Raw genomic sequence first — 27,368 nt, forward strand, 5'->3', positions numbered from 1 at the left:
GGTCAAAAGCTTGGGCCAGGTTTGGCTGGGCCTAATGAGTGGCTTTGGATGGCATCTTTTGCACTGTTGGCCTCAAGCTAGAAATTGCTGTTGCAGAAACAGGAGCAGCAGCACAGTATCATTGGAATTGCTGGAAGGAGCGTCTCAAAGTATGAATGCTTAAAAGTGAAGTAGGGCAGTCAATTGTTGAACAGAAGCAGTCGAGAGTGAGTACCAAATGTTGCTCTGTAATCTAAGCAACAGATTCTCAGAGTTTGTCTCCAAAAAAGATGATTTCCTAGGCAGGGAACATCTGCTGGTTTATCATGGACATCGTTGGACAAACAGATGCACTAACTGCTGGCCCTTAACCAAGTCATTTGGAGTGCACCAATGGAGGCTGAGGAGGAGTAGGTAATCATATCAAGTGCCTCATAAACTGATCAAATATGATGGCATATACACTCTTCAACATCCAGAAGTGGCTGTGGCTCTGCAGAGGCGCCCTCAACCGAAGCAAGGAGAGGTTTCAGTTTTTGAATACAATCATGTAAGTATTACATCATGTAAAACTGGCAAGTAGAAGTGTATGGAACTGTGGAATATCTTTTTCTCAAAACCATATAGCACCCTGCCATCGTTTCCTAGTGAAGTGTTGGAAAATATTGTTTTCTTTACTCGTTTTAATGCTGATGCCACCAAAACTGATTGGTGAGGTAACTATACTAGCCCAGATCCTGGAATTTTCTGGACTCTATACTTTAAGTCCAATTTCCTGGCAACTGGGGCACAGGAAAATTGGGTTCTCCCACATTCTAATTTATAATTCTTGCAGGATCGAATGGACCAGAACGGCTGCTGGCTTAGGTCAGGGTGTCTAAAATCTTGAGAAAACTGAAGACTTCCATGCTAGAATCCTTGTCCTTAAGGACATTGACTCCTAGGGCCTTACCCAACTTATTCAGAAATCTGGAATAGGAGAGGTCTGTGGAGAGTGCTCCAGGTAGGAGGCTGGAAGGGATTTCCATCTAACCTTCCTCTGATCCAAGAGGAGAAGGGACACTGATCTAAGACACCAATGATGAAGTAGGCGACTGAAGAGGGGTCCATTCCTAAGAACATAAGAACATGCCATACTGGGTCAGACCAAGGGTCCATCAAGCCCAGCATCCTGTTTCCAACAGTGGCTAATACAGGCCATAAGAACCTGGCAAGTACCCAAAAACTAAGTCTATTCCATGTTACCGTTGCTAGTAATAGCAGTGGCTATTTTCTAAGTCAACTTAATTAATAGCAAGTAATGGACTTCTCCTCCAAGAACTTATCCAATCCTTTTTTAAACATGTCTTCCATTTGGCTGGTCTCCGCTGCAAGAATAGTGAGGATTTGATCCACCTTGCTAGAGTTCCAATGGTGTGTTCCTTGGATGGGGTAAAAGGGACTCCTCCTTGAGAAAACAAATCAGATATTCTGGAAGGAGAGTTGAAAACTGCTGTCCTTGACCTTATCCACCAAGGAGGTAAAGAAAATCTTTGCCAACTCTGCCACTTGGTCCAAGGGCTGGGCGTGTTCTCTGGACGAGCATTGGAGGTGGAACATCCTCTTCAGAAACCAAGATGGAATCTTCTTGCAAACCCTCTGTCCCCTGCAAAATTTATCCTGGATGCAGGTTAGAAATTAAAGGCACCACAGAGCGGATGGGATCTGTAGTATCCAGAAGCAGGCCTTGCTCCAGAAATTTCAATGGGGAAATTACTCTTGAAATAGGAGTAGTTATTTCCCTGTGCACCTGCATTCTCCCTAAGTGTATGGAAGTGGCGACTTGATGAAAAGCTGCATCTGTAGCACCAAGGCTCAGTGTGTCAACAGTGCCACACTGAGGCACGAGGCAGGAAGCATTGTCTATGTCAAGGTTCAATTGGTGCGTCAACGGCACCGGTGCTGTGTGTCAATGGTGCCGATTGTGCTGTCAGCTCAGAGAAATGATGCTTATTAGGCTCCGAGTCACGTGATATATGCCACAGGCTTGATGCCTGAGAATAGTGCTTTTTCTATTTACGCAACACCAAAAAGGCAAAGAAACCCCAGGGTTGCTCCAAAAAGGGGGTAGGCTTACTCGACCACTCCTGCTCAGCACAACACCTGAGGTTTGAGGCGGCTCTGCTATAAGAGGAAAAACTGCAGTTCTTCAGAGACTTATGCAGGTCCTCCATTTTCCAAGCCACAGAGGTAGCAGTTAGACTGAATATGATTCGGTCCTAGACACTATGTCCATCAGTAAGACATTTTCCTACCGCATATGCAGCCTCATAGTGGGTTTCTTCATGGCAGGAGTGGAGGAGTGGCCTAGTGGTTAGAGCAGTGGGCTATGAACCAGGAAACCAGGGTTTGAGTGCCGCTGTCTCTCCTTGTGACCTTAGGCAAGTCACTTTACTCTCCATTGCCTCAGGTACAAACTTAGATAGTAAACCCTCTGAGGATAGGGAAATACCTACAGTACCTGAATGTAATCCACTTTGAAGTGCTGAAAAAAGTGTGAAAAGTGGAATATAAATCTAAATTTAAAAAAAAAAAGAAAGATATTCTCTGTGGAGAAATTGTTTTGTTTTTTTTATGATTAGAACTGAAAAGTGCTGTTTGGGGAGCTGCTGAGGCCACACAGTAAAGAAGGATTTAGAAAATATTAAAGATACTAAGACATATCACTTAAATATAAAAAGTGAGAGGGTACAGTCCTATTTGTTAACAGAGAATAAAGGTGAACAAACTGATAATATTTTACTAATGCTTGTCTGGCATTTTAGAGTTATAACTTGATAATATGCCATCTTTCAATAATTAAGTTCTATTAAATTAGAACTAATCACAAATATAGTGTTAGCCCAATTAAAAAGAGGTATGTAACAAACTAGTGGCACAAATCAAGCTAGTGACTGACTGATACAAGACTTGTTTTTATAGTTACAACCACATTTGTCTTTTTTCTTACCATGCTAATGAAATTTCACAGCAGTGCTTAAAACACGGTAATGTTGGAATGTACTTTTAGACCATTTATATTACTTTTCATGTAGTGAGCTAAGATTAAAAGATGGCTTAGCCATTAGCACAGAAATAGAAAATACGCTTTCCTCAAGTTTTGAGGTAAACCTTGTTCTATTAAAAATAATGAACTTGAGGCCGGCCCAGTGGCACTGCTGTACACTACCATACAGCAGTTCTCCAGTTCAATCCTCGAGTCAGGTCTTCTGCTTTCAGGGTTGGCAGGGGATGGGGATGCTGCACGGTTATTGCTCAAAGGTGACACTTGGTGAATGGATTCAGGGCCCATGACTGAAGGGTGCTGGAAGGAGATCTGGTGCTTAGTCCCTGACCCAGGACTGTCACTGCAAGCACTGCTGGGGTGGAGGGGGGAATATAAAATAGGAAAAAATTCCCGGGCAGTTGCAATTGAAGATTCATTAAGTCATATCCCAGCCCTGGTTCTGACTGAGCTTAAAGTACAAAGAAGCAGAAGGAAAGTGCTAGATTAAAAAAAAAAAAAAAAAGCAGTAAGGGAATAAAGTGACCAAAATCATGAATATACATAGACTTTGCAACACTTTCCAGCTTTTGTCTATAACACAACACAGGGAAAGAAAATCCTCAACAACAAGTTTTTGATGAACTTCTCCTTATGTTCTGACAGCCACTGATCAGGTTCTGGTGAATTTCAATATCATAAATTCCATGACCATGGATGATCGACCATCAAAGTTTGAATCTGACCTGTCTGCTTTAATGAAAGCTGTCATGCCTCCAGGCAAAATGAATCTAAAGAACCACACTATAAGCACTTTTCACATGTGATGAAAAGCACTAAAAAAAAAAAAAAAGAAAGAAACCCACCAGGGGAAAAGAAGATATAACTTTCTGTTTTATGACTCTGATGAGGATTACAGTCTGATACTCTCTTCTATGTAATATGCAAGAAATCTTACTTTGACTATTCTTCCTCCTAGTAGAATATAACTGCCTCATTTATTGTCATTTTATACTAAACATACTTTTGTATTTTGAAGTATTTAATTAGTGGAGCAAATGTTTTTATGTATGATGTTAATCAATTTGGATTTAGTATAAAGCAATTCATACATTTAATAAATGAAATTAAGAATTAGTTTTAAATTCTTCCTTTCTTCCTAAATTTCGTTTCTCCGTTTCCTCTTGAAAAGGAAGCAAGTCAGCATCAAAACTAACCCAAGCCTGAGACATTCATCACTTCTAGATTAAAAGAATTCATGACAATTTCTAAAATTCAAAAGTATTAGTTCTTGGGTGGCAGTAAGACCCAAATGTTATGTGCAGGATAGGGGGTTGTATAATCAAGTCAATAATTCTTGAAATGCACTCCTTGTGAAGCATGAGTTCCATACACTGAGAACTAGGGTCCATCACCAATTCAAGTACATTCTAGATGGACTGCACATACTTTATCTCCCTGGGCATAGTGCACACAGTTACTTTAGCACAATAGTTTATTTGCTTAGAGCTCATTCATGAAGAAACATGAACACAGATGTGCAGGTATTGTTCCCAAACAGCAAAATAAAAAAATGCCACTATCTTTTCAGTGCCCTAGATTTTTTTCATTTTAGTTTAGTCTCCAGTGAACACTAACTCCCCTTTACAAACATGCATAGCATATTTATCTTACGTTTCCAAAAAGGTATTTTATAGCCTTGCTCCAGAACACAAATGGAAAAAGCAAGCTGGTAAGAAATATTTTTTTAAAGTTGTACAGTTTAGAAAGCAACAAAGGCTTTCACTGTTGTAGTAGTGTTTAAAATTAACAGCTAATGCTCATCGTTACAAATGTGGTTGTCATGGGTTTTACGAAAGATTGCTTTTCGTTTAGTAGAAATGTATTCAAGCTTTAAAATACCAGTTATCACATACTCTTGAGTCTGCAGCTAATGATTTCAAAGCCATAAAAAAATTATGTAGCACATTTAGAGTTTAGAATGCTAAGCAGTATAAAACACAGAATATAAAAAAAAGCTAATTGTCCCATGGATAGATGTCAAACCCTTTTATCAGGAAATCTATGCTCGAATGATTTTCTGATTTGTAGCTGTTGAACAAGCAGCTCTCTCAGGTATAATTTAATTTAGTGTCAATTTTTAAACTGATTTTTAGTTGACTTTGGACTCCTGATTAGCAGGCTGATGTCAACAGTACATAAAGAGAAGCTTCTAATGCACAGAATGACCTGCTGCGGTTCAAAAAAATGGTTTTAAAATAGTGACATTAATGCTTCAATAAAAAGCTCATACCCAACAATTATAAAACGTATTTTAAGTAACATAAAAAACAAAAAAATACTGTATTCAAAATACCTACTTCAGTCTATCATAAAAAAAAAGAATAAAAGGTCCACCTACTCAAATACAAAGAAATGATGGCAGATAAGGATTTATTAGGTCTAGTCTGGCCAATTTAATTTCTAGTGCAGTGCCACAGACCCAACTAGTTTCTGGCTTTCCCCTTGTATTAATGGTCATCTCTAAAGCAGAAAATGACAAAAATCATAATCCCTTGTATTAAATTGCTCAGACAGGAGAAACAAACATACCATGGCTAGGTTTGGAAAATGTAGTACAGCATGAGGCAGAAAGAGCTTTAAATGAACATAGTATGCTGAAATGCTTTAAGTCTTGTTTTATTTACCTCAACTGAGGTAACAGAGGCTTTCTACAACCTAACATTAATCATAGTCTATGGTGATCTTGGTGATGGCATCAAGGCTTGGCTTCTCACCATTAGGCCTCCCATGAACTGAATTCAAATGCTTTTTCAAGGCAGATTTGTGTTTAAAATCCATGTCACAGCAATGACACTTGTATGGCCTATCTCCACTATGTATATTCAAGTGGTCCTGGAGAGTACTTTTGGCTGTGAATGTTTTCAGGCAAACTGAGCACTGAAAAGGTCTGATCCCCATGTGTCCTCGAATGTGCCTGTTAAGATTTTTCTTTTGTGTAAACGTCTTCCCACACTGTAAGCACAAAAACAGTTTGTGCATCTTCAAGTGCCGGAGATAGTTTTCAAGATGCAGAAACCCACGAGGACATTTGGGACACTGGTGACGCCAGGAAGGGACTCCTTCCACATTCTGAAAACCTTGGAACATGGTTGTGTTGGAACTTCCTTCTGTACTTTCAGGAACAAATCCTTGGAAATGGTTACCTGGCATTTCAATCACTCTGCTTTCAACTGTAGAATTAATTAAGGAATGCTGGGTTTCGGGAAAATATAAATTTGTTTTAGAGGAGGAACATGGCTGGGCAAACTGGCTGCTTTCCACACCGGCTGCACCATTAGTTACACCATCCATTCTAAAAATGCAAATTTCATTATCTTTGTAATCCATTTCCACTGCAGAAATATCTGCACTTTTCAACTCATCTTTCTCTGGCATTGAACTTTGAATTTCAGGCTGTAAAATACTCTCTTTTTCAGGTTTCACTTGGAATTCTAAATTTAGAGGACTGTCTTCAGAGAGCTCGATAATCTCACAGTCTTTATCTATGCTCTCATCTTCATTTTCGTGTTCAATAATAGGCGAGTGACAATTCTGAATATTTGAAGTGCTGTCATCTACAGAAGATTCACTTTCCAGATACCTTGACAAAGCTTCGGTGCACTTTTCTACAATATGGACCATCTGAAGGTAACTTGCTGCAGTAAGGTATTTTAAAAGTTCCTTCTTTTTGACCTCCAGAACACCAGTGTAACAGGACAACAGCAACTTTCGCCCAACCTCAGCACTTTGTAGGATGGTGATTCGCATCTGTTTGGATTGATTGAGCAAAAACTGGTCCCTCATGAATGTGGAGCAAGCTGCAAAGACCACCTTGTGCCCATGAAACACCGCATCATTGATATAGATGGAAACATCACAAAATAAATTCTGCTCTCGCAAGAGATTCATCTTCTGTAGCACTCCAACCCCCTGCTGGTCAAACCTGAAGTAAATGACCTCAGAGTCAGCAGCCATGTTCAAATCCTACTGGATAAAAACAAAATTAAAACATTTTAGCTCAAAAGTTTTCATTACTAGTTCCTTTTAAGAGCGATAAATTCCATGTGCATGATCCCATTCCAATCCAACACTTTTTTTGCTTACAACTAAGTAATGTTTTGTGAGGAGGGTAGCACCAGTAGTTACACAGCAAGCTATTAACCAAGTTGAGAGGGTCTGAGCCCAGGGACCATCAGTTAACCGTCCCCCAGTCATTAACAGGAGAGAATACATTCCCTTAGAGGGAAATTCTGAACATGTAGAACAGAAAAAAATTAAAATGTATTTATTTATTTAACATTTTTATATACCGAAATTCATGTAGCAAATGCTACATATCAATTCAGTTTACATTGTAACATTAAACAAGCACGACAGAGTGCAATTACATCGAACAGGAGGATAAACTTGGATTAAGTAACGGGGTTAAAAGAACAAGAAATTACAATAAATAATGTAGTATGTATTATTTTAGTGGCTTGAGATGTATATGGCAAGTTGTTTATGCTAATGTTCACTCTAGGGTAAACAATCAGCAAGCAGCTACCACCATTCTGGCTGCTTGTACACTTTCACAGTTCCTAGAACATGAACTGACTGTACACCTGAAGTTAAACTCTCCCAAGACAATGCCAAGAAAGATCAATGATAATGCTCTAACACCGTAAAAAAGGAGTTTAATGATTAGCTTGTATATAAAGCTCTGCAATAAATCCCAAATACTCATGGGATTATTCCAGCTAACCTCTTTATGGAGGGAGTGGAGTAAAATAAAAAAAATCACTGTTGGCTGCATGGAAATCGGCCAGGGTTACTACAATTCAGTTAACAGAATTATCTATACCAGCCCAATTAACAGGAGCTGTGTGCTCTGCACCCCCAGCTCAAGCACCAGCGCTTCACTGCTGGTTTCTGCTGAAATCTCTCCCCAGTCTCCTAGAGAAGGGCTTGGCACACATCTAACAAGGCACCTAAAGAAATGAGACCTGAATCCTACTCGAAGCCAGTGCTTTTCTGGTATGTGGGAAGTGAAATGGTAGAAAGCAAGGGAAACATGTTACATATTATTTATACATTTTAAAGGACAAATAAACGCATTTTTTTAAAATATATAATCCCAAGTATTGCAGTCGCATAGCAATAGCAATTAAGATCCCTCTCGATGTTAGGCATTGATAGAGCAAGGCAAATGGATTCAATTTCCATGCCAGAAAGAAGATAGGATGGGAGCTGTCATCGTGAAAATTACTCAAAAGTAGATGAAATAGACATATTTTAGCTCGCGTTTTTGTGGGCTAGTTTAATGTGTTCTCAAAATTGTAGCGCTTTTGTCACTTTCTGCATTTTTAAAGATTAGTGGAAGGAGAGTTTAAACTAGAATCAGATTATTCATATAACCTTAACCCTTCCAGATTAAGAGGCAACAAGACTTTTCCTAGCACTACAAAAGAAAAATAAAATTTGCCAGTGCTGTTTCAAAAGATTTCTGGCAAACCCAGTTACTTTGTTTTTGTGAACAATTATAAACCGATTCCAGAAGCTCTGAAAGTTCTTTTCATGAATTATGGAAATTAACAAAGAGGGGTTCAAAGAGGCCAATGCACTGTGTCATATGATTTATATTTAAGAACATAAGATTTGCCATATTGAGTCAGACGAAAGGTCCATCAAGCCCAGCATCCTCTTTCTAGTAGAGGCCAATCCAGGTCACAAGTATCTGGCAGGAAACCAAAAGGTCAATAGATAAGCACTGAATTTCCTCAAGTCCACCTTAATAATGGTTTATGGACTTTTCTTCCGGGAACTTGTCTAAACCTTATTTAAAACCAGCTACACTAACAGCTTTCATCACATCCTCTAACAAAGAATGCCAGAGTTTAATTATGAGCAGAGTAAAAAAAAAAAAAAGGTCTCCAATTTGTCTTAAACAGATCACGTAGTAACTTCATTGAATGTCCCCATAAACAATTATTAGGCAAACAGACTCAGGAAAAGCCAGTGCTTATCCCTGGGACTAAGTAACAATGATTGGATCTACTCTGGAATTTGCTGGGTACTTCCTAGTAACCTGGATTGGTTATCTTCACAGTCAGGATACTGAGCTCAATGGACCTTTGATCTCATCAAGCACGGAAAATCTTATGTTCTTATGGGCAGGAGCTTTGGGGGGGGGGGGGGGGTGCCGGTTTACTCTCCTCTTTTTTTGCTCATTTATTTTGGAGAAAAATGGTTTTTGTTTGGTTTTCTTCTCTCTACCAGCCAGCATTTATTGCTCTGCTGGCCCATGCAAGTGCCTCTGCCACCACATCCATTTCACTTTTTTTTTTTTTTTTTTTTTTTAACATAGGTCACCTTTGCCGCCGCCCCCCCCCCCCCCCCAATATCTTCTGACATATGGTCTCCCTTTCTTAATCCTCAACTAATAGACTGTGTCACACCACTATGCACAAATTCTAGTCCCTTCTATCACAATTTCCACTCTTAACATTGTAGGATTGATGAAGTAGGGAATCCTGTCTTCCTGAACATTATAAATATGGTCAGCTGTATTTAAACTGTATTGCAGTCCATTGACAATCCATGTATATCTACCGTACAATGCAGCTTACACTGCTGGCACCATATAAAATAATAAAATCCATATTATAGCTCAAGTAATACTTTCACCTAGTATGGATGCGAAACCCTTTACCAGTTCACACTGCCACTGTAAGGAATTCTCCTCCAAAGAAAAAATTAAGATAAAGAATTCAATTACTTGGGTACAGTTTCCCAAAAGAACAGTCAAATATTCAACTCTGGGGCCCAATTTCAACAGAGCCATAATCAAAGTAAATACTGATAAGCAACAGCTTCTGGGAGGAAACCTTGCAGATAACAGAAACAGAGAAAATGATAGCAGATAAGGATCCTAAAACCATGCAAGTCTGCCTACTTATGATGCAATACTATAGAGCCTTACCCTACCTCAAGCTTTACCCTCATATCGCCACATCTCTGTACTTATCCCAAGCTCTCCTGAATTCTGTTACTGTATTTTCTTTCACTACCTCCTCAGAGAGGTTGTTCCAGGTATACACTATCCTTTCTGCGAAGAAATACTTATTTGTGCTGTACCCAAGTTTATACCTTTGAGCCATATATCTCGATCCCATACATTAAAACTTCCTTTCCACTGAAAAATGATTGCTTCTTCCACATGAATACCCTTGATGTATTTGAATCTCTCTATCATGTCCTTCACTCTGTCTTGTCAGTAGGGGAGACATATTTAGGTTCTTAAGTCTCACTTTGTGGAGCTTATGGCACACAGACTCTGTACCATTTTGATAGCCGTTCTTGGGACTACATCTACTTCATTTATATCCTTCTAGAGATATGGTCTCCAGAATACAGACCAGTATCGAACCTACCCTTAATCGCAAAATTAATAGAAAAAACTATACAAAAGCAACTAGCAGAACACCTTGATAACAATAACATCCTATATCCTTCACAACATGGCTTTCGAAAACACTATAGCACAGAGACACTTCTGATTGCACTTACAGATAACATTGAGGGGTTTTGATAACGGTAAACATTACATTCTAGTGATGCTTGACCTGTCAGCAGCATTTGACACTGTAAATCATGACATACTCTTAAATAGACTAGAAGAAATAGGCTTAAACAACAAAACTATCAAGTGGTTTAGTTCATATCTCAGTGACATATTTTCAGGTACAAATTAAAGACGCTATATCAGAAAAAATAAACCTTCAAACAGGAGTAACACAAGGATCTGCCCTCTCCGCCACACTTTTCAACATATACTTGCTACCTCTATGCCACCTGCTAGCTGGTTTAGGAATCACACACTATATATACGCTGATGATATCCAATTAATTTTACCCATTGATGATACAAACGAGAAAACATTAAACTTAGCCAACATGTATCTAGATATCATTAAACAGCTACTAAACCAAATGGAATTAGTAATCAATATAGAAAAGACAGAATTCTTACATTTAGAAAGAAAAAAAAATATGGAAATCAAACAAAACCCAATCACACTAAAAAAACAACCAACAAATAATACTTGCAGAGAAAGTACGGAATCTAGGAGTAATAATTGACACCAAACTAAGCTTAAAACAACACATATCTCTAAAAGTAAGGGAAGGATACGCTAAACTCATGGTCCTCATGAGACTTAAACCACTTCTGACAACTGCTAACTTTCAATCAGTACTTCAAGCATTAATATTTGCAAGCAGTGATTATTGTAATGCACTTCTACTAGGTCTTCCATACACCTCACTAAGACCATTGCAGGTTCTGCAAAACTCAGCTGCAAGAATTTTAACTGGCAAAAGTAAAAGAGATCACATCACTGAAACACTAGCTGAACTACACTGGCTTCCCATTGAACAAAGAATACAATACAAAACACTGTGCACCATACATAAGTTAATACATAACGAACATGCAGACTGGTTAAATACAGCCCTCCATGTACACGTCCCTAACAGAAACCTAAGGTCAGCAAATAAAGCACTCCTAACTATTCCATCAGTCAAAACTGCAAGACTAACACAAGTACGAGAGAGAGCACTATCACTGGCAGGACCCATACTATGGAATTCCATGCCCCTAGATTTAAGATTACAAAGAGACAGCAAAACCTTTAGAAAAGGTTTAAAAACCTGGCTCTTTCAACAAGCTTTTCAGAAAGAGAAGGGTCAATAGAAACCAGGGACAAGCAAAGCACGAACAATAAAACACCCACACACACTGCTGTATTCACTAAATGTGAGGTTTTTAAAGGACAGTCACAATTTTAAAGTTAATTCTGTAATCAAAACCGAGATAGAGAGACCTGTACAAGATTCATTACATTTAACATTTAATATTGATCACTATGTTACCGAACCTTATGGCACTTTTGTAATCGGACAAATTGCAGCATTATTACTTTTATGTGCCTTAATGTAAACAGTTGTGACGGTCCACACCAAACGACGGTATAGAAAAGATTTAAAATAATAAATAAACAGGATAAGCTCTCATTAATGACTTATATGAAGGTACAATCACTTTTTTTCTCTCTCTCCAACCTCTCTCCTCCCCACTCCTACCCCCATGCACCCTAGCATTCTTCACAAAAAGGTTTATAACTGGTCAGTAGCAAAAGGCATAACAAGAGATCTATAAAGAAAGTGATTAGCCCAGAGATGCACCAGTGCATTTGTTACAAAATAGCATAGTAAATGATGGCAAACCCTGCCCCCCCACCCCCCAAAAAAAGACCACTTACTCCATCCAGTGTTAACAGTTATTCTGTTCTCACATTCCTTCTCACAACATGTCAGAAATCTAGGGGTCACCCTGGCTAATCACCTCAATTTCCAAAAACACATAACCAACATAACAAAGGACTGCTTCTATAAACTACACATACTGAAGAAATTAAGACCCCTCTTACACCACAGCGACTTCCGAACAGTCCTCCAAGCCACTCTATTCACAAAGATCGACTACTGCAATGCCCTACTCCTGGGACTGCCCGCGATCACTACCAAACCGCTGCAAATGCTGCAAAATGCAGCAGCCAGAATTCTCACCAACTCACGCAGATCGAACCACATTACTCCAATCCTCAGAGATCTCCACAGGCTACCAATCCCAGCTAGAATCCTTCATAAAAGCCTATTATCCACAAAATCCTTCACAATAGTGAGATTCATTGGCTCAACGATTCTCTCCAGTTTCTTACCTCCAACAGACCAACTAGATCCGCCTACCTAGGTGCCCGGTCAACCCCCCCACACAAATTCACCCAGCTCACCTCCACCCGAGAACGAGCCCTGTCCATAGCAGGTCCTACGTAATGGAATTCGATGCCACCAGACCTACGACTTGAACACTGTGCAACCACTTTCAAAAAAAAGTCAAAAACCTGGCTGTTCAAACAAGCATTTACGTAATCCAACCATACCCCTGACCACCTAGCCTTGTAACATAATTGTAATATAATGTAATAACTATTGCTACATAACTGTTATATAGCTTGTAATATAAGTTCTGTTATATACATCTTGTAATATAAGCATTCTTAAAGTCATTATAAGGAACTGCATCCTCCTTGCTGGTCTCCTCCTTCTCTCTCTAGGTCTCCCTGACTGTTCTTCTTTCTTGCCCCCATTCCTTACGATTTCTCTGTTAAGATGTAACTACTATTCTTCCTTTCTATCTGTTAAGTTTTTTTGTACCCCAGTTGTATGTAAACCAATGTGATATTCATTTGAATGTCGGTATATACTGTTAAGGACACATCCCATCTGTCTGCCACAGAGTGTGACCACCAGCAAAATTTCTCCTTATCAAGGATAATCTTTTTTGTCTTCTTCCTTTGTATTCTACCATCCTGGGCAGAAGAGCATATAAGATCCCCACTTACAACCATCAGATTCTGTAATAATTTATTCAATACGCAATGCTAATGTGGCCATTGCTCAAATATCTGATCTCTTAGGTCCCCTGCATAGTCTGCCAGACAGATCCAGCTATGTGAACACCTACATTTCTACTAGGATTTCTAGTTATTACAGCACTTGCAGCCTCCCAGATAGAATCAACTGCTAATCAATTCTACCATCGCAGCCTGTCAGACAAACCCAGCTATGTGGCTGCTTGTGTTACCATAATATTTCATATTAACCAATTTGCCATTTATTCTTGCTCCCCTGACACACCAATTTTAACAATTAAGGACTCTCCATCCTTATATCATGCCCTCTGAAAACTATTACTGACTTAGCTGCCATCCACCCAGGGAGGGTGTTTCATGCTTCTACTGCCCATTCCATGAAAAAATATTTCCAGAGATTTATCCTCAGTCTACCCCAATGAAACTTTACTCGTATCATGACCCCTTAATCTAGAACTTCCTTTCCCTTGAAACAGGTTTATACATTATTAATACATTTCAAGTATGTGAATGTTTCTATCATATTTTATATATGTCCAGATTTTTTAGGCTCATCTCACAGGGCATCTGATGCATATCCTGCACCATTCTGCTAGCCCTTCTAAATATTGCAGAGGTAAGGCCTCCAGAATTGGACACAATATTCTAGGTGAGGTCTTACTAGTGACCTATACAGCAGCATAATCACTATGCCTCTTAGCACCCCTTCTGCTCTGAGCACTACCTTGTCTCACTGCTTCCTTGCCTTGAAATCATCAGATATCATCACCCCAAGATCTCTTTCTTGCTTTGTAGACATCAGTATGTCCTTTGAATTTCTGCATCCAAAATGCATAAATCTGTTTTTGTTTTTGCCAAACAGGCAACAACTCTTTAAGCTTTCTTAAATTACTTCTCATTCCATTTCCTCTATCGGACGGGTCCACTACATTACACAAGAAATATTTTTTTCCTAATCCCACTGCATTATTGCTCACAAAGATATTGAACAAGATCAGCTCCAGGTCCTCTCCCTGAGGCATGCCACTAATCACCTTTCTTTCCTGAGAGTCAATTCCATTTACCACTACCCTCTGCTACTGATCACTCAGCTAGATTCTAATCTGGGTGCCCCTAAAGTCTGGTGGATCTTCCTTTCCCTCGGGACCTCAGGGTACCTGACTCAGATCTCTCCACTTTTCCTCGTATTTTGTCCTCAGGGCACTTTGTCCTCTCCATAGTACCTCATAGCAACAGGCTCAGCGCATTCTCCCCTGTTGGCAGCCACTGGTTTTCTTTTTGATTTTTTTTCATTTTATGCAACATTTTTAGTAAAACTGCTATTTTTGGTCAAGTTTACAAGTTTGTTGTTTTAATTCCACACCTGAATTATAGCTCTGTGACAATGACAAGAGTCATATAATGACATCCATACATAAATCTATTTGCCATCAGAATATAGATTATAGAGAAGTTAATCGGTCTCCCACACCTTTTACATGCATACTACTAGTATTGCCTCCGCAACCTGAGACAACTGAACAGACTGATGCATCCCTGCTTTTTCCCCATTGCAAGCAGGCAGTTGTGGTTGACTCGGGATGAGGTAGCAATCATACATGTGTAGGAAAAAGAGGTCTGCGGGGCCAGCGTCAACACCGAGTGAGAGAGGCCAGGCTCGCTTTGCAATTGCATGACACCCAACTAAAGGGGGGAGGGGTAGGGGAAGGCGGAATCTGTACAGGGCGACGATCTGCCTGAGCCTTCCAGCAGCCTCCGCCACTCCCACGCACACCAGAACACAGGCCTACCTTCCGCCCCACAGGGAGGGAAGCTGGCACTCACTCAAACCGCCTGGGGCCCGCGTTGTTGTTGTTGCTACTGCTATCAGCCGAGACTCCTCTTAGAATTTTTCCGGCTTTTGGGGAAAGTAATCTGAGGGAAGGGGAGGGGAAAAAAAATCCGGTTTCCGGAGCGCCTGTCATCACGTGACCGCGTTCACAGCGGGAGCCTTGGCACTGCTCATGAAACTGCGCACGCGTCTGTCATCACGTGACCGCGTTCACAGCGGGAGCATTGGCACTGCTCATGAAACTGCGCACGCGTCTGTCATCACGTGACCGCGTTCACAGCCGGAGCATTGGCACTGCTCATGAAACTGCGCACGCGCCTTACTTCAGTGGCTGTGCTGTGTTGCTTCAAGACTGCTAATCATATTCTATAAAAACACTACTTGCATGCACTCGTACATAAAGACCCTATCTAAATAATGTTACACAATCAACCCATACCAACCACAGAAAACAATGTATGCATAAAACCCTTTTAAAACAGTAAAACAATGTGTATAAGAATACGTTTCAATTATCACAAATAGATGAGAGATTTTTAAAACTAATGATTTTTGATACTTGAATGCTTGAGTATATCCCTGCTTGAATGTAACCTCTCCAAGCATTTTCGTTACTAGACAACATGCCGCACTGTGTCATTGGCTCCTAAATATCTGCTCGGAAAACAAAGGAGGTGGTAAGTAATATGATTGTAACACCCACTCCCCAAATGTAAATACAAAGTATATATAAAACTAGCCATTAAGCCCGTAACAACGGGCTACATTTAAAATTTTGGTCCATTTCCTTCCCACTCCTTCCCTCTCATTCTCCCTTCCACCTCTCCTCCCCATTCTCCCTCCCACCTCTATTCTCCCTCTCACCTTCCTCCCTCCCCTCAGTCAATCCCCTCCCCTTTCAGCTCATCCACAACCCCTTCCCTCGGATGGTGCAGACGGAAGATCGCCGGGGAAGTGGTCCATCCCTCACGCGCGCCGCGCTACATTGCTATATCTTTTTCTCCCAGCACTTATTTAAATTATTTAACTTATTATTTGTTCATAATTTCCCATAAAGTGAAACCCTGTTATTACTAACGAAACTTATCTCAATCTCTTGTTAACAACCAAAGTTGTTCGGACTTGGCTGCTTATTTTCCAATTGCGGAGCTGTTCCGACTTTGCTGCTTGTGTTACGATTGCCCACTATCGCCCGCTGCGTTGCTCACATCCTCAAACACCCAACATTGGCAATGTTTCAGCGTGCGACTCACGCCTTCTTCAGGGGACTTGATGTTATTCCTACAAGTACAGGAACATCGTTGGCCGATCTTGGCTCTAATGCAGCAGTACTCCTAATACTAAAATTTTGGGAATTGGTATCAGAATAAAGAGTGCTCATACTACAAGCTCAGGGGCAGGATGAAGTAAATGACGTGACAACTAGTGTGTACACATGAGACTGCAAAATATGATTGTAACATATGTGATTCCTTCATGTTCAATATAGTTTAGGTTTTGGAATCGGCTTCATCTGACTTTTGTATTTAAGTACCTATAGTCATATCACATTTTTACTAACACCCTTCCTTTTTCTAGGGACAAACATTTTATCCCATTGTGACAACAACGATGATGACAAACAGGATTAAATCAGCTGCTAATAAAAGGTACTTCACTTACCACATACCTCAACCTGTTGCGCACCCCGGCCCGCACACGGACCTGCTCAGCTCGCTAGCTCCTCTGCAGGTCATGGGTCGGCCTCCCCAGTGGCAGCCGCGAGCTCCTCCGGGCCTTCCACTGCGCACCAGGCCTCACGCCGGAGTTCAGCGTCCCCAGTGGCGTTGGCCACGCCCCTATATGTGAGCGGACCACCAGCCTCGCGTAGGGCCAGCGGCGGGTCCTAGCTCCATGGCGTGCCCTGATTGAACGTACGATATAAGGAAGTCCCTGCTTGCATTTCCTTGCCTTGGCAATCGGGTCAGCACTGTAAGTGTACTAGTTTGCCTCCACGTTCACAGTCTTGTTCCAGCATCCTACTGTTCCAGCCTTGTTCTGCCTGTCGCCCCAGGTAGTACCCTCGGACTGTCTCTCTGGTACTGACCTTGGCCTGCTCCTTAACCATTCTGTTTGCTGCCTGGATCCTGACCTCTGCCTGCCTTGTGACCTCATCTGACCTCTGGAACCTGAACCCTGCTTCGTTGACTACTCCTCGGACTGATCGTCGGATTCTGACCCCAGCTGCCATTGACCACGTCTCCTGATTCTGGCTTGTCCCTTGCCTTGTCATTGCCTATGCTATACTGGCCTTCCTTGCTCCTCCAGACCTACAGCTTAGTGTCTGACCGCGCTCCCTTGCTGCTCATGGGCATGCCTCTCTACTACCTCTCCGGGAGACCCTGCAAGGCCCACTTAAGTCCAAGCGGCCCAGGTCCTTACAGGCTCCACCCGGGGGACCATGGGCTTCCAGTGGTGAAGCTCATCCTAGCCCCTGTCTCCTCCTGTGCTCCACCCCCTGGGGGCAGGTGCTTCCTGGTCCCTACCAGGGAGCTGTTCTCCAATGCTCCAGGACAAGGGTCCACCTCCAAGCACAACAGGTTGCCAAGGCCATGGACTCGGCCGAGTCTCCCACCTCCAGGGCCCTACCAGGTTTGGCCGCCACGGTCCAAGAACATCGCAGGGCTTTGGAATCACTAGCTTCTTTGGTGGAAGAGCTTTGTTCCCAGCTGCGAGATACAGCTCTGGCCAATCCCGTGGGCCTATCGGCCTCTAAGCTACCCAAAGCATTGTTGGCGCTCCCTGCACCTCCTCGTTACAACGGGGACCCAGGCTCCTGTCGTGGCTTCCTCAATCATTGCTTCATGCATTTTGCACTGCAACCCTCCTTGTTCCTGAAGGAAACCACATCTCTGCGCCTTCACATACCTCAAAGAGAATTGAGATCAGCTAATAAGGGTCTTCTATCAATACCTAACATTAAATCGGCAAGGCTTACCCAGGTGAGGGATCGTCTGTTATCTGTTGCAGGATCAAAGCTATGGAACTCCCTACCAACGTCTTTGAGGTTATGTACAGACAAAAAACAATTCAAAACTGACCTTAAGACTTGGTTATTTAAATGTGCCTTTACTGAATATGAAGTATCAGCTTCGAACACCAAGTAATGAAACTAGTAGCGAGATGCGAACCACAGTCAATCAAACATTATGAATTGATAAGAGCGTTCCATTTTTACTGTTTATCTGTTAGTGGTTTTTGATAGTTTTTGAATTTTACTTTTAGATTTACTTGGTTTTAAATTTGCTTTTACTGTTCTTAACTGCTAACTTATTTCTTACTTTTAACAGAGTTAGTCGTTACTATTTTATAATGTATTGTATTTATTATATGTTTGATTTATGTAAACCGTTGTGAAGGCATGTCTGATGTAACGGTATACAAATAACAATAAACTAAACTAAAGTGACCTTCATCCTTTCCCACCTCTCCATTATGGGCCTCTTCATAATGGGAACGCTGTAATCCCATGCTTTCCAAGCTATCCGAGTTTGTTGCTCTCTTCAAGCAGACCTTCGGAAACCCAAGCCGCCAAGCTGTAGCCAGCCATAATCTACTCCACCTCCATCAAGGGTCACAGACCCTCTCTGAGTATACGGTGGAGTTCAGGAACCTGGCTACTGAGCTCAGGTGGCAAGAAGATTGTCTGCAAGCTATCTTCCTAGATGGACTCTCCAGTGCTCTCAAAGATGAACTCTCCGTCCATGAGACTCCCACATCTCTAGATAACTGATTTCCCTCACCAGGAAGATCGACCATCGTCTCCGGCAAAGACGCCTAGAAGAAAAGGCTTCCCGCTCTCCCTCACCACGTCCCACGCTTGTCCAGAGTCTTCCAGCCAAGAATCCATCACCACCACCTCCTCCCATGGTGGAACCTATGGAGGTGAACCATGGGCGACTGTCTCCGACCGAACGTCTCCATTGGAGGAAGGAGGGTCTTTGCCTTTACTGTGGTGCTTCCTTGAATCCCATCGAGACCATGTTCAGATCATCCTCCAACGTCTAAGAGAAAATCACCTTTATGCCAAGTTAGAAAAGTGCCTTGAGCGAAATCGCTTACCCTTCCTAGGGTACATCATATCTGATCGAGGTTTCTCCATGGATCCAGATAAAGTCCAGGGGATCCGAGACTGGCCCCAGCCAGTAGGCCTACGGGCCTTACAACATTTCCTTGGCTTTACTAATTATTACAGGAGCTTCATTGCCAATTATTTTACCCTACCTGCTCCGCTCACCGCCATGACCAAGAAAGGGGCTAACACTCGTGTGTGGATACCCAAAGCACAAGCCGCCTTTCAGACGCTAAAAGAAGCTCAACTCTTGAATCCTAGACAAGCCCGATGGGCGCTCTTCTTTGAACAGTTCAATTTCGTTCTATGTTATCGCCCAGCTTCCAAGAACCTCTGTGCTGATGCACTATCAAGATCCTTCGAACAAAAGGATGTTCCTGATGTTCCCAGACACATCATAGATCCTGCCTGCGTATCTCTTGCCGTGACCACTACATTTCCAGTTGGGAAAACAGTCGTTCCACGTCAATTACGTGAACGAGTTCTGAAATGGGCCCATGATTTCAAGTTGGCAGGATACCCGGGTCGTACCAGGACCCTAGAGATGTTGCGGAGATATTACTGGTGGCCCAACATGGTGCAAGACTCTTGTAACTATGTAGATTCATGTCCCGTCTGTACCCAACAGAAGCCACCTACCGGACGGCCTTGGGGCCTACTCCAACCGCTTCCAGCACCTACCGAGCCATGGTCCAGCATCTCAATGGACTTCATCACAGACCTGCCTCCGTCCCAGAACAATACCGTAATCTGGGTCATCATCGACCGTTTTTCAAAAATGGGTCACTTCATGCCCCTGCCGGGCCTCCCATCGGCCCCAGAACCAGCCAAGTTGTTCCTGAAACACATTTTCCATCTCCATGGACTCCCAAAGAAAATCATATCCGACTGAGGACCACAGTTTGCCGCCAAGTACTGGCACTCTCTATGCAAAAAGTTTAACATTGTCTTGAATTTCACGTCAGCCTATCACCCACAGGCCAATGGTCAAGCTGAAAGGACCAACCGGACCTTGAAAACATTCCTTCATTCCTACGTGAATGACCAGCAGGGAAACTGGTCTGATCTGTTACCCTGAGCTGAGCTGTCACATAATACCCACGTCGCTGCTGCCACCGATGTATCTCCGTTCTCCGTGGTATTCGGACGACAACCTCGGCTGCCACTTCTGTTCCTCTGACTGTTTCTTCTCCAGCTGCGCAATTCATGGCCCACACCATTCGCCAGGTGTGGAATCAAGTCACAGAATGCCTTACTCAGGCTGCTGAGCGCTCCAAGTGCACTTCTGATGCCCATAGACGTCCCGCTCCACTCTTCCGACCTGGTCAGAAGGTGTGGTTAAGCACCCGACACATAAGGTTGAGACTCCCTTCTCATCACCTGGCTCCCAAGTACATTGGCCCGTTTCCAGTGATTAGAAGAGTGGGAGCAGTGTCTTATCAACTTCAGCTACCTCGTGCCATGGGCATCCACAACACATTCCATGTCTCTCTGTTGAAGCCTTTGGTCCTCTCCTGGCCCTCTCGTAGACTTCCTTCACCTCCGCGGATCTCTACCGAACCAGATTCGTCACTCCAGGTAAGAGAGGTCCTCGCCGTCCGTCGGCGTCGAGGCAGATGGGAATACCTCTTAGCCTGGGAGGGTTATGGGGCAGAGGAAAACTCATGGGAACTATCCCACAACATTCTTGATAAAGAGCTCCTCAGGACTTGCCAGAGGACCTATCCTGAAAAGCCACAGTTGCATAGAGGGAGGCCTAGAAGGGGGGAGGGGTACTGTTGCGTGCCCCGTCCATGCCCAGCCCATGCATGAGCCTGCTCACCTTGCTAGCTCCTCTGCAGGTCACGGGTCGGCCTCCCCAGTGGCAGCCGCGAGCTCCTCCAGACCTCAGCGTCCTGCGGCGGCGGTCGCCGGGCCTTCCACTGAGCACCAGGTCTCACGCCGGAATTCGGCATCTCCAGTGGCATTGGCCACGTCCCTACATGCACGGACCGCCTGGCCTCTTGTAGGGCCAGGGGCAGGTCCTAGCTCCGCGGCGCGCCCTGATTGAACATATGATATAAGGAAGTCCCTGCCTGCACTTCCTTGCCTTGGCAATCGGGTCGGCACTGTAAGTATACTAGTTTGCCTCCGCGTTCACAGTCTTGTTCCAGCATACTACTGTTCCAGCCTTGTCCAGTGTCCTGTCTCCCCAAGTAGTACCCTCGGACTGTCTCTCTTGTACTGACCTTGGCCTGCTCCTTGACCATTCTGTTCGCTGCCTGGATCCTGACCTCTGCCTGCCTTGTGACCTTGTCTGACCTCTGGAACCTGACCCCTGCTTCGTTGACTACTCCTTGGACTGATCCTTGGATTCTGACCCCGGCTGCCATTGACGTCTCCTGATTCTGACTTGTCCCTTGCCTTGTCATCGCCTATGTTGTACTGGCTTTCCTTGCTCCTCCAGACCTACAGCCTAGTGTCTGACCACACTCCCTTGCTGCTCATGGGCACGCCTCTCTACCTCCTCTCCGGGAGACCCTGCAAGGCCCACCTAAGTCCAAGCGGCCCGGGTCCCTTTGGGCTCTACCCAGGGGGGCCACGGGCTTCCAGTGGTGAAGCTCATCCTAGCCTATGTCTGCTCCTGTGCTCCACCCCCTGGGGGCAGGTGCTTCCTGGTCCCTACCAGGAAGCCTTTCTCCACTGCTCCAGGACAAGGGTCAACCTCCAAGTGCAACACATCCCTGAGGCTGATGTTTTTAATCCATGCACATTTTTGTTTACTCATAGATTAAAAAAAAAAGTTGATTCAGTAGGCAAGTAGCATACAAATTAAACTTAAAAACTCACTTAAACGAAAACCCATAGTGAAAATTTAAGTAAACTTTAAAATATATGCTAAAACTTACATAATACAGAAGCATGTTTTAAAAACAGGAGTGAGGCAGGTGCTATAAATAGATGGAAAGTAGGAACAGCTGTAGGTGCCTATCCTTGAGAGCTTATGCTTTAATTTGGTCATGCCTTGCCAAAATGACCTTGGAAATGAGAGTGTGGCCAAGGTAGGGATGTCAAGGCCTATTGTGTCAAGTATTGGCTCGGTCTTTGAACCCATTGCTAAGTTCATAGACAGCTTGTTGCAGGATAAGGTGGTTAATATTAGATCATAGCTACTAGATAAGGGAGCCCTGACCGACGTGCCGCAAATGCGCAGTAGAGAGCAGCTCTACCACGCATGCGCGGGTGAGCACGTCAGTCAGAGCGGAGCGTGCCTGAAAAAATGGTGCTGGGAGGAGCAGTGGCGAGGAGCAGTAGTGGCGGCAGCAGCGCACACGCGCGGGATGGACCCCCCCGGAGATCTTCCGGTTGCACCATCTGAGGGAAGGGGTTGTGGATGAGCTGAAAGGGGAGGGGATTGAGAGAGGGGGAGTAACTGAGGGGAGGGGGGGGGAGGTGAGAGGGAGGGAGACCAGAGGAGGGAGGTGAGAGGGAGTGGGAGGGAGAATGGGGAGGGGAGGTGGAAGGGAGAATGAGGGTGAAGGAAATGGACCAAAACATTTTTTTAAATGCAGCCCGTTATACTAGCCATTAAGCCCGTAACAAGAGATTCTACCCAGTTTCTGGGGTGCCTTAATGAGATAGGAGTGATGGGATCTAATCAGCGATTTGTAACTGCGGATGTGACTGCACTTTATACTAATATCCCTTTGGTTGAGGCTGTTAAGGTGGTCACTCAGGTTTTGACTGAAAGGGTGAGGAGTAATGAGATTTCTCCAGTGAGGATGGGGTATATTGTACAATTGGTGGAAATTATTCTGTGTGAGTTTTATTTCACATTTCAGGGGATTTTTTTTTTTTTTTTTTTACAAACAAGTGACGGATCCCCATGGGTTTGCCAGTTGCCCTATCAATTGCCTGTGCATATATAGACAGGAGAGGTTTATCTATTTTAGCCAGTTTTTTTTTTGCAGATTAAATGCTTCAAGAGGTTTATAGATGACCTTTTTTGGATTTGGGATGGTGATGAATTCTCATTACAGGAATTTGAATTACGGTTGAATTCATCTGATATTAATCTTCAGTTTACTTTCCAAAGCAGTAAGGATGATATTAGTTTCCTTGATGTGAGGATATGTTGTATGAATCAGAAGACCGATATACAGTATTTGTGAAGAAAATGGATAGAAATTCTATCCTCCATTTTGAGAGCTTCCACCCAAGGAGGCTTAGAGAGAGTGTCCCTGTTGGGCAGTTTCTGAGATATAGGAGAATCTGCTCTTCAGTTAATGAATATAAGGTTAAGGCGGACTCCTTATCCCAAAACCTTTTGGCACGAGGGTACCCTAAGAAAATTGTGAAACGTGCATATAAGCGTGGCTTGTATGCTCAGAGGGAGAATTTACTCTTGAAGGCTAAGAAAGACCCACTGGAAAGAATTGTATGTTGTCTCCCATACTCTGTGAGATGTGCGTCCATCAGAAAAATTATTAATAAACATTGGAGTTTGCTTAACACTATTCCAGGCTGTGAGGAACGTCCGGTTTTTGCTTGTTCTAAGGGTCAAAATTTAAGGGCTAGAATGACTAAGACTGATGATAGACAACTTCGAATTGTGGAAACGGAGGATACATGCTCTGGGTGTTCAGTGTTCCCGAATAGATTGAAACTGTGTAGTTATCAATATAATGAGAACCGTGAGCCCTATATATTTAAGGAGGATTACTCTTGTACATCAAGGAGGATTGTTTACGGCATTGTTTGCCCTTGTCATTTGTTGTATATTGGACATACCAAGCGCCATATTAGATCACGTATTACTGAGCATAAGAGTAATCTGAGGATTAAAAGAGAAGGGGCACCGCTGTTGGCGCACTGGCACCAATTGAAACATGAGGTTGAACAACTTCAATTCTTTGTAATCACTCAATTAAAACCTCACTTCCAAGTAGATGTTACAAGTATGTTGTGGAAGCTGGAGCAAAAGTTTATATTTTGGTGGCGATCGGTTCAACCTTATGGCTTGAATGTGGGGATTGATTGGGAGGCGTTCTATAAATAGGTTTGAATGTTTTTGTTATTTTTGGTCAACTGTAGTGTGGTCGTATGTTTGATTAGTAGATGGTTGGTTGTATGTGAGTGTTCTTTCTAGTGTTATTTGGTTGCGAGTAGGGGTTGGGTTATTGGGTATGATCGGTCAGTTGGTTGATCGTTATGAATGGGTGCACTTGTAGTGTTTGGGAATGTTGGAGCTGTGCAGTGTATCGACACGGTGGATTTATGTAATGAATGGGTATGTTAGAGTTATGTTGTGTAATGGGGCATGTCAGTGTTATGTTGTACATTGGCATTCCAGTGTTAGATTGTGAATGGGTATGTTGGAGTTGCGTGATGAATGGTTTCGTTGAAGCTATATTGTGAATGGGTACGTTGATATACGTTGTGAGGTAGTGGAGATGTTCTAGTTCTTTATTGGTTGTTTGTGTGCGTGCTGGATGTGGGGTGGACTTATTGGGTGTGGTTGATGAATGCTTTCTTAAAACGGTTAGATGCCATTTGGTTACTGACGCCATGAGTTAAACTATTCTGATTTGCTGTATTGAAAGACGGGTTCTGGTCGGCGTGAGATACTGGTTCGTATAGTGGAAAGTGAAACCGGGGAAGTTGTACGGAAGGTAAGACCGGATCAATGATTTTTAGAATTTTTTGTGTCAACGAGCTATTTGGAAGTTTTGTAGTGGATGTTATTTTGTGTACCTTGTGTTTGAATAGGTACACGTGAGTTGGATAGTGAAACGGATGATGGGAGTCATTACCTGAAGATGTTTTGAGAAATGTTGAAGGATCATGAAAGTTTAGAGTTCATTGATATTTTATACAAAGAATTGTGAATTGTGATATTTGCAAAAAGATCTTTAATCTGTCTCGATTATAGGTTGAATTGAAGTTAAGCTGGTGAATGGAAGCCGCTTTTTTTGAGAATATTGGAGGAAGTGAGTTGTGAACTGAATAAGGGTATTGTGATACTTTTGGGAGTTATTGTTTTTTAATTGTTCTTCAATTTTATCTCTGTAATTGAGGTTCTTGGGGAGAAAGGAGGCGCTGATTTATTTTCTGGCTTGGGTCTAAGCCGTCCCCTGAAGTAGCTGAGGTGAAACAAGGATCCTTGTTGGGACACATTGGAGTGATCCTGTGTGGATACAGAAATATGGAGAAGACCCTGGATGATAAAGTGGCAGAATACAGTGTGGGAAATTGATAATAGGGTTGAGAAGACCCTGGCTGATATAGTGATAGAATCCAGTGTAGGGAATTGATAATAGGGTATTTGGTTAATTGAAAACAGGGTGGTGAGAAATAATCAGCGTGGGGTTAGTTATAATCATGTTGAGATGAATTAAAATGATAGGTGTTAAATATTAATGAGGCAGATTGTGGTCTTTTAAGTCCGTTCAGAAAACTGATACATGGTCATTTTATATTGGGTGGGGGTCTGTATGATGAATGAATGAGTATGTGTGTAGAAGGGGTGTTTTAGTATATTGATTCTGAATAGATATAATTCATCTATGTTCTCTGGGACATCTATGTTATAGAGATGTTGTGATTAAAAAATTCCTACTCAGGTTTTTGTATTTTGCACGTTTGTACTGATATTGTATTATTGATTAATAAGTGTATTTTGATACTGTATTTATGAATAAAAAGATGTAATATGATATTCCATGATGTAAGTTTATATCATTGAAGAAAATATTGTTTATGCTAGATTGAATATATATTAAAAAAGTGTCTAAAATTAGTATGTAGATTCCCTATATATATGTTTATAAGGTAGGGGTGCACAGTGCCAGTGTGTTTTTCAGTATTAGGTACATACCCAGAAAGTTTGTGCTTTGATTTTACTTGCCATGCCATGACATGCCAAAATGGCCTTTTATGAAGATGGTACCCAAAGTTGAGATGCACAGCACCAATATCACATACATTTTAACAATCCATGGCAAGTAAAATCAAAGCATGAGATCATGTGATGCAGTGAACCAGAGAAGTTGTGGTGTCCTTTGGCTTTGGATAACACCCCCAAGTATCTGCTTTAAAAAAAAAGTTTTTTTACTTATTTATTTTTTTAACAGACCCCATGATTGCCTATCTGAAGGTGTTCTGTGTGCATGGACAGGTTTCTCTTCAAGGTGGCAGACAAAATGGCCATATGAATGGTAAAAAAGGTGAAAGAAAAACTTAAGCAGAGTAAAGACGGATCCTAATTATGTCACTCTCATCATTTGCTACCATACACTCTAATTCTCCCATCTTACTTCTTAGACTTCTAGCATTGGCATACAGACATGTGAAAGTGTGTTTTTTGTTTGTATTAACAACCTGCTTTTCAGTTGTTAGAGATAATTCGGAAATCATTAGCTTCAGTGATTTTTTACATATATGCACATGGGCTATGTTTGCTTTTAATGGAACCTCTCTTTTGGGATGAAGGAGTATCTGTGTGAGAGATTGGGAGCCTATGTTCCTGAGTGAGTGTTTGAGTGAGAGAGGGATTGTGAGGGTGCATATGTATGTGTGTGAGAGATTGTGTGAGAGAGAGAAGCAGTCTCTGAGTTTGTGTGCGTGAGAGAGAGGGAACCTGTGTGTGCGTGCGCAAGATAGAGATAGAGATAGCCTCTGTGTGTGTGTGAGACACAGCTTGTGTGAAGGAGTGAGTATATGTATTTATTTACATAAACTTATATTCCGCTACTTACACAACAAGTGTTCAGCACGGATCACAATAAGAAAACATTCATAAATCATAAAACTCATCATACAAAAACATAAAATCATCAGCATTTTAAAATCACAGATACTATCTGAGTGAGAGATTGGGAGCCTATGTACCTTAGTGAGGGTATGTGTAAAAGAGGGATTGTGAGGGTG

General features: G+C 42.3%; 1 protein-coding gene across 1 annotated transcript in view; it reads right to left on the reverse strand.

The window, feature by feature from the left end:
• Positions 1-2,513: 2,513 nt before the first annotated feature.
• Positions 2,514-27,368, reverse strand: part of LOC115097565 — a 96,965-nt gene continuing 72,110 nt past the window's right edge. Inside the window, exons 6-7 of the mRNA XM_029613502.1 lie at positions 12,877-12,965; positions 2,514-7,027 (exon numbers count right to left, since the gene is read on the reverse strand). Coding sequence (XP_029469362.1) covers positions 5,726-7,027; positions 12,877-12,965 — 1,391 coding nt within the window. The 3' untranslated portion in view covers positions 2,514-5,725. The remainder of the gene's footprint in view (positions 7,028-12,876; positions 12,966-27,368) is intronic.

The sequence above is a fragment of the Rhinatrema bivittatum genome, chromosome 8 (assembly GCF_901001135.1).
Source record: "Rhinatrema bivittatum chromosome 8, aRhiBiv1.1, whole genome shotgun sequence".
Taxonomy (NCBI): Eukaryota; Metazoa; Chordata; class Amphibia; order Gymnophiona; family Rhinatrematidae; genus Rhinatrema; species Rhinatrema bivittatum.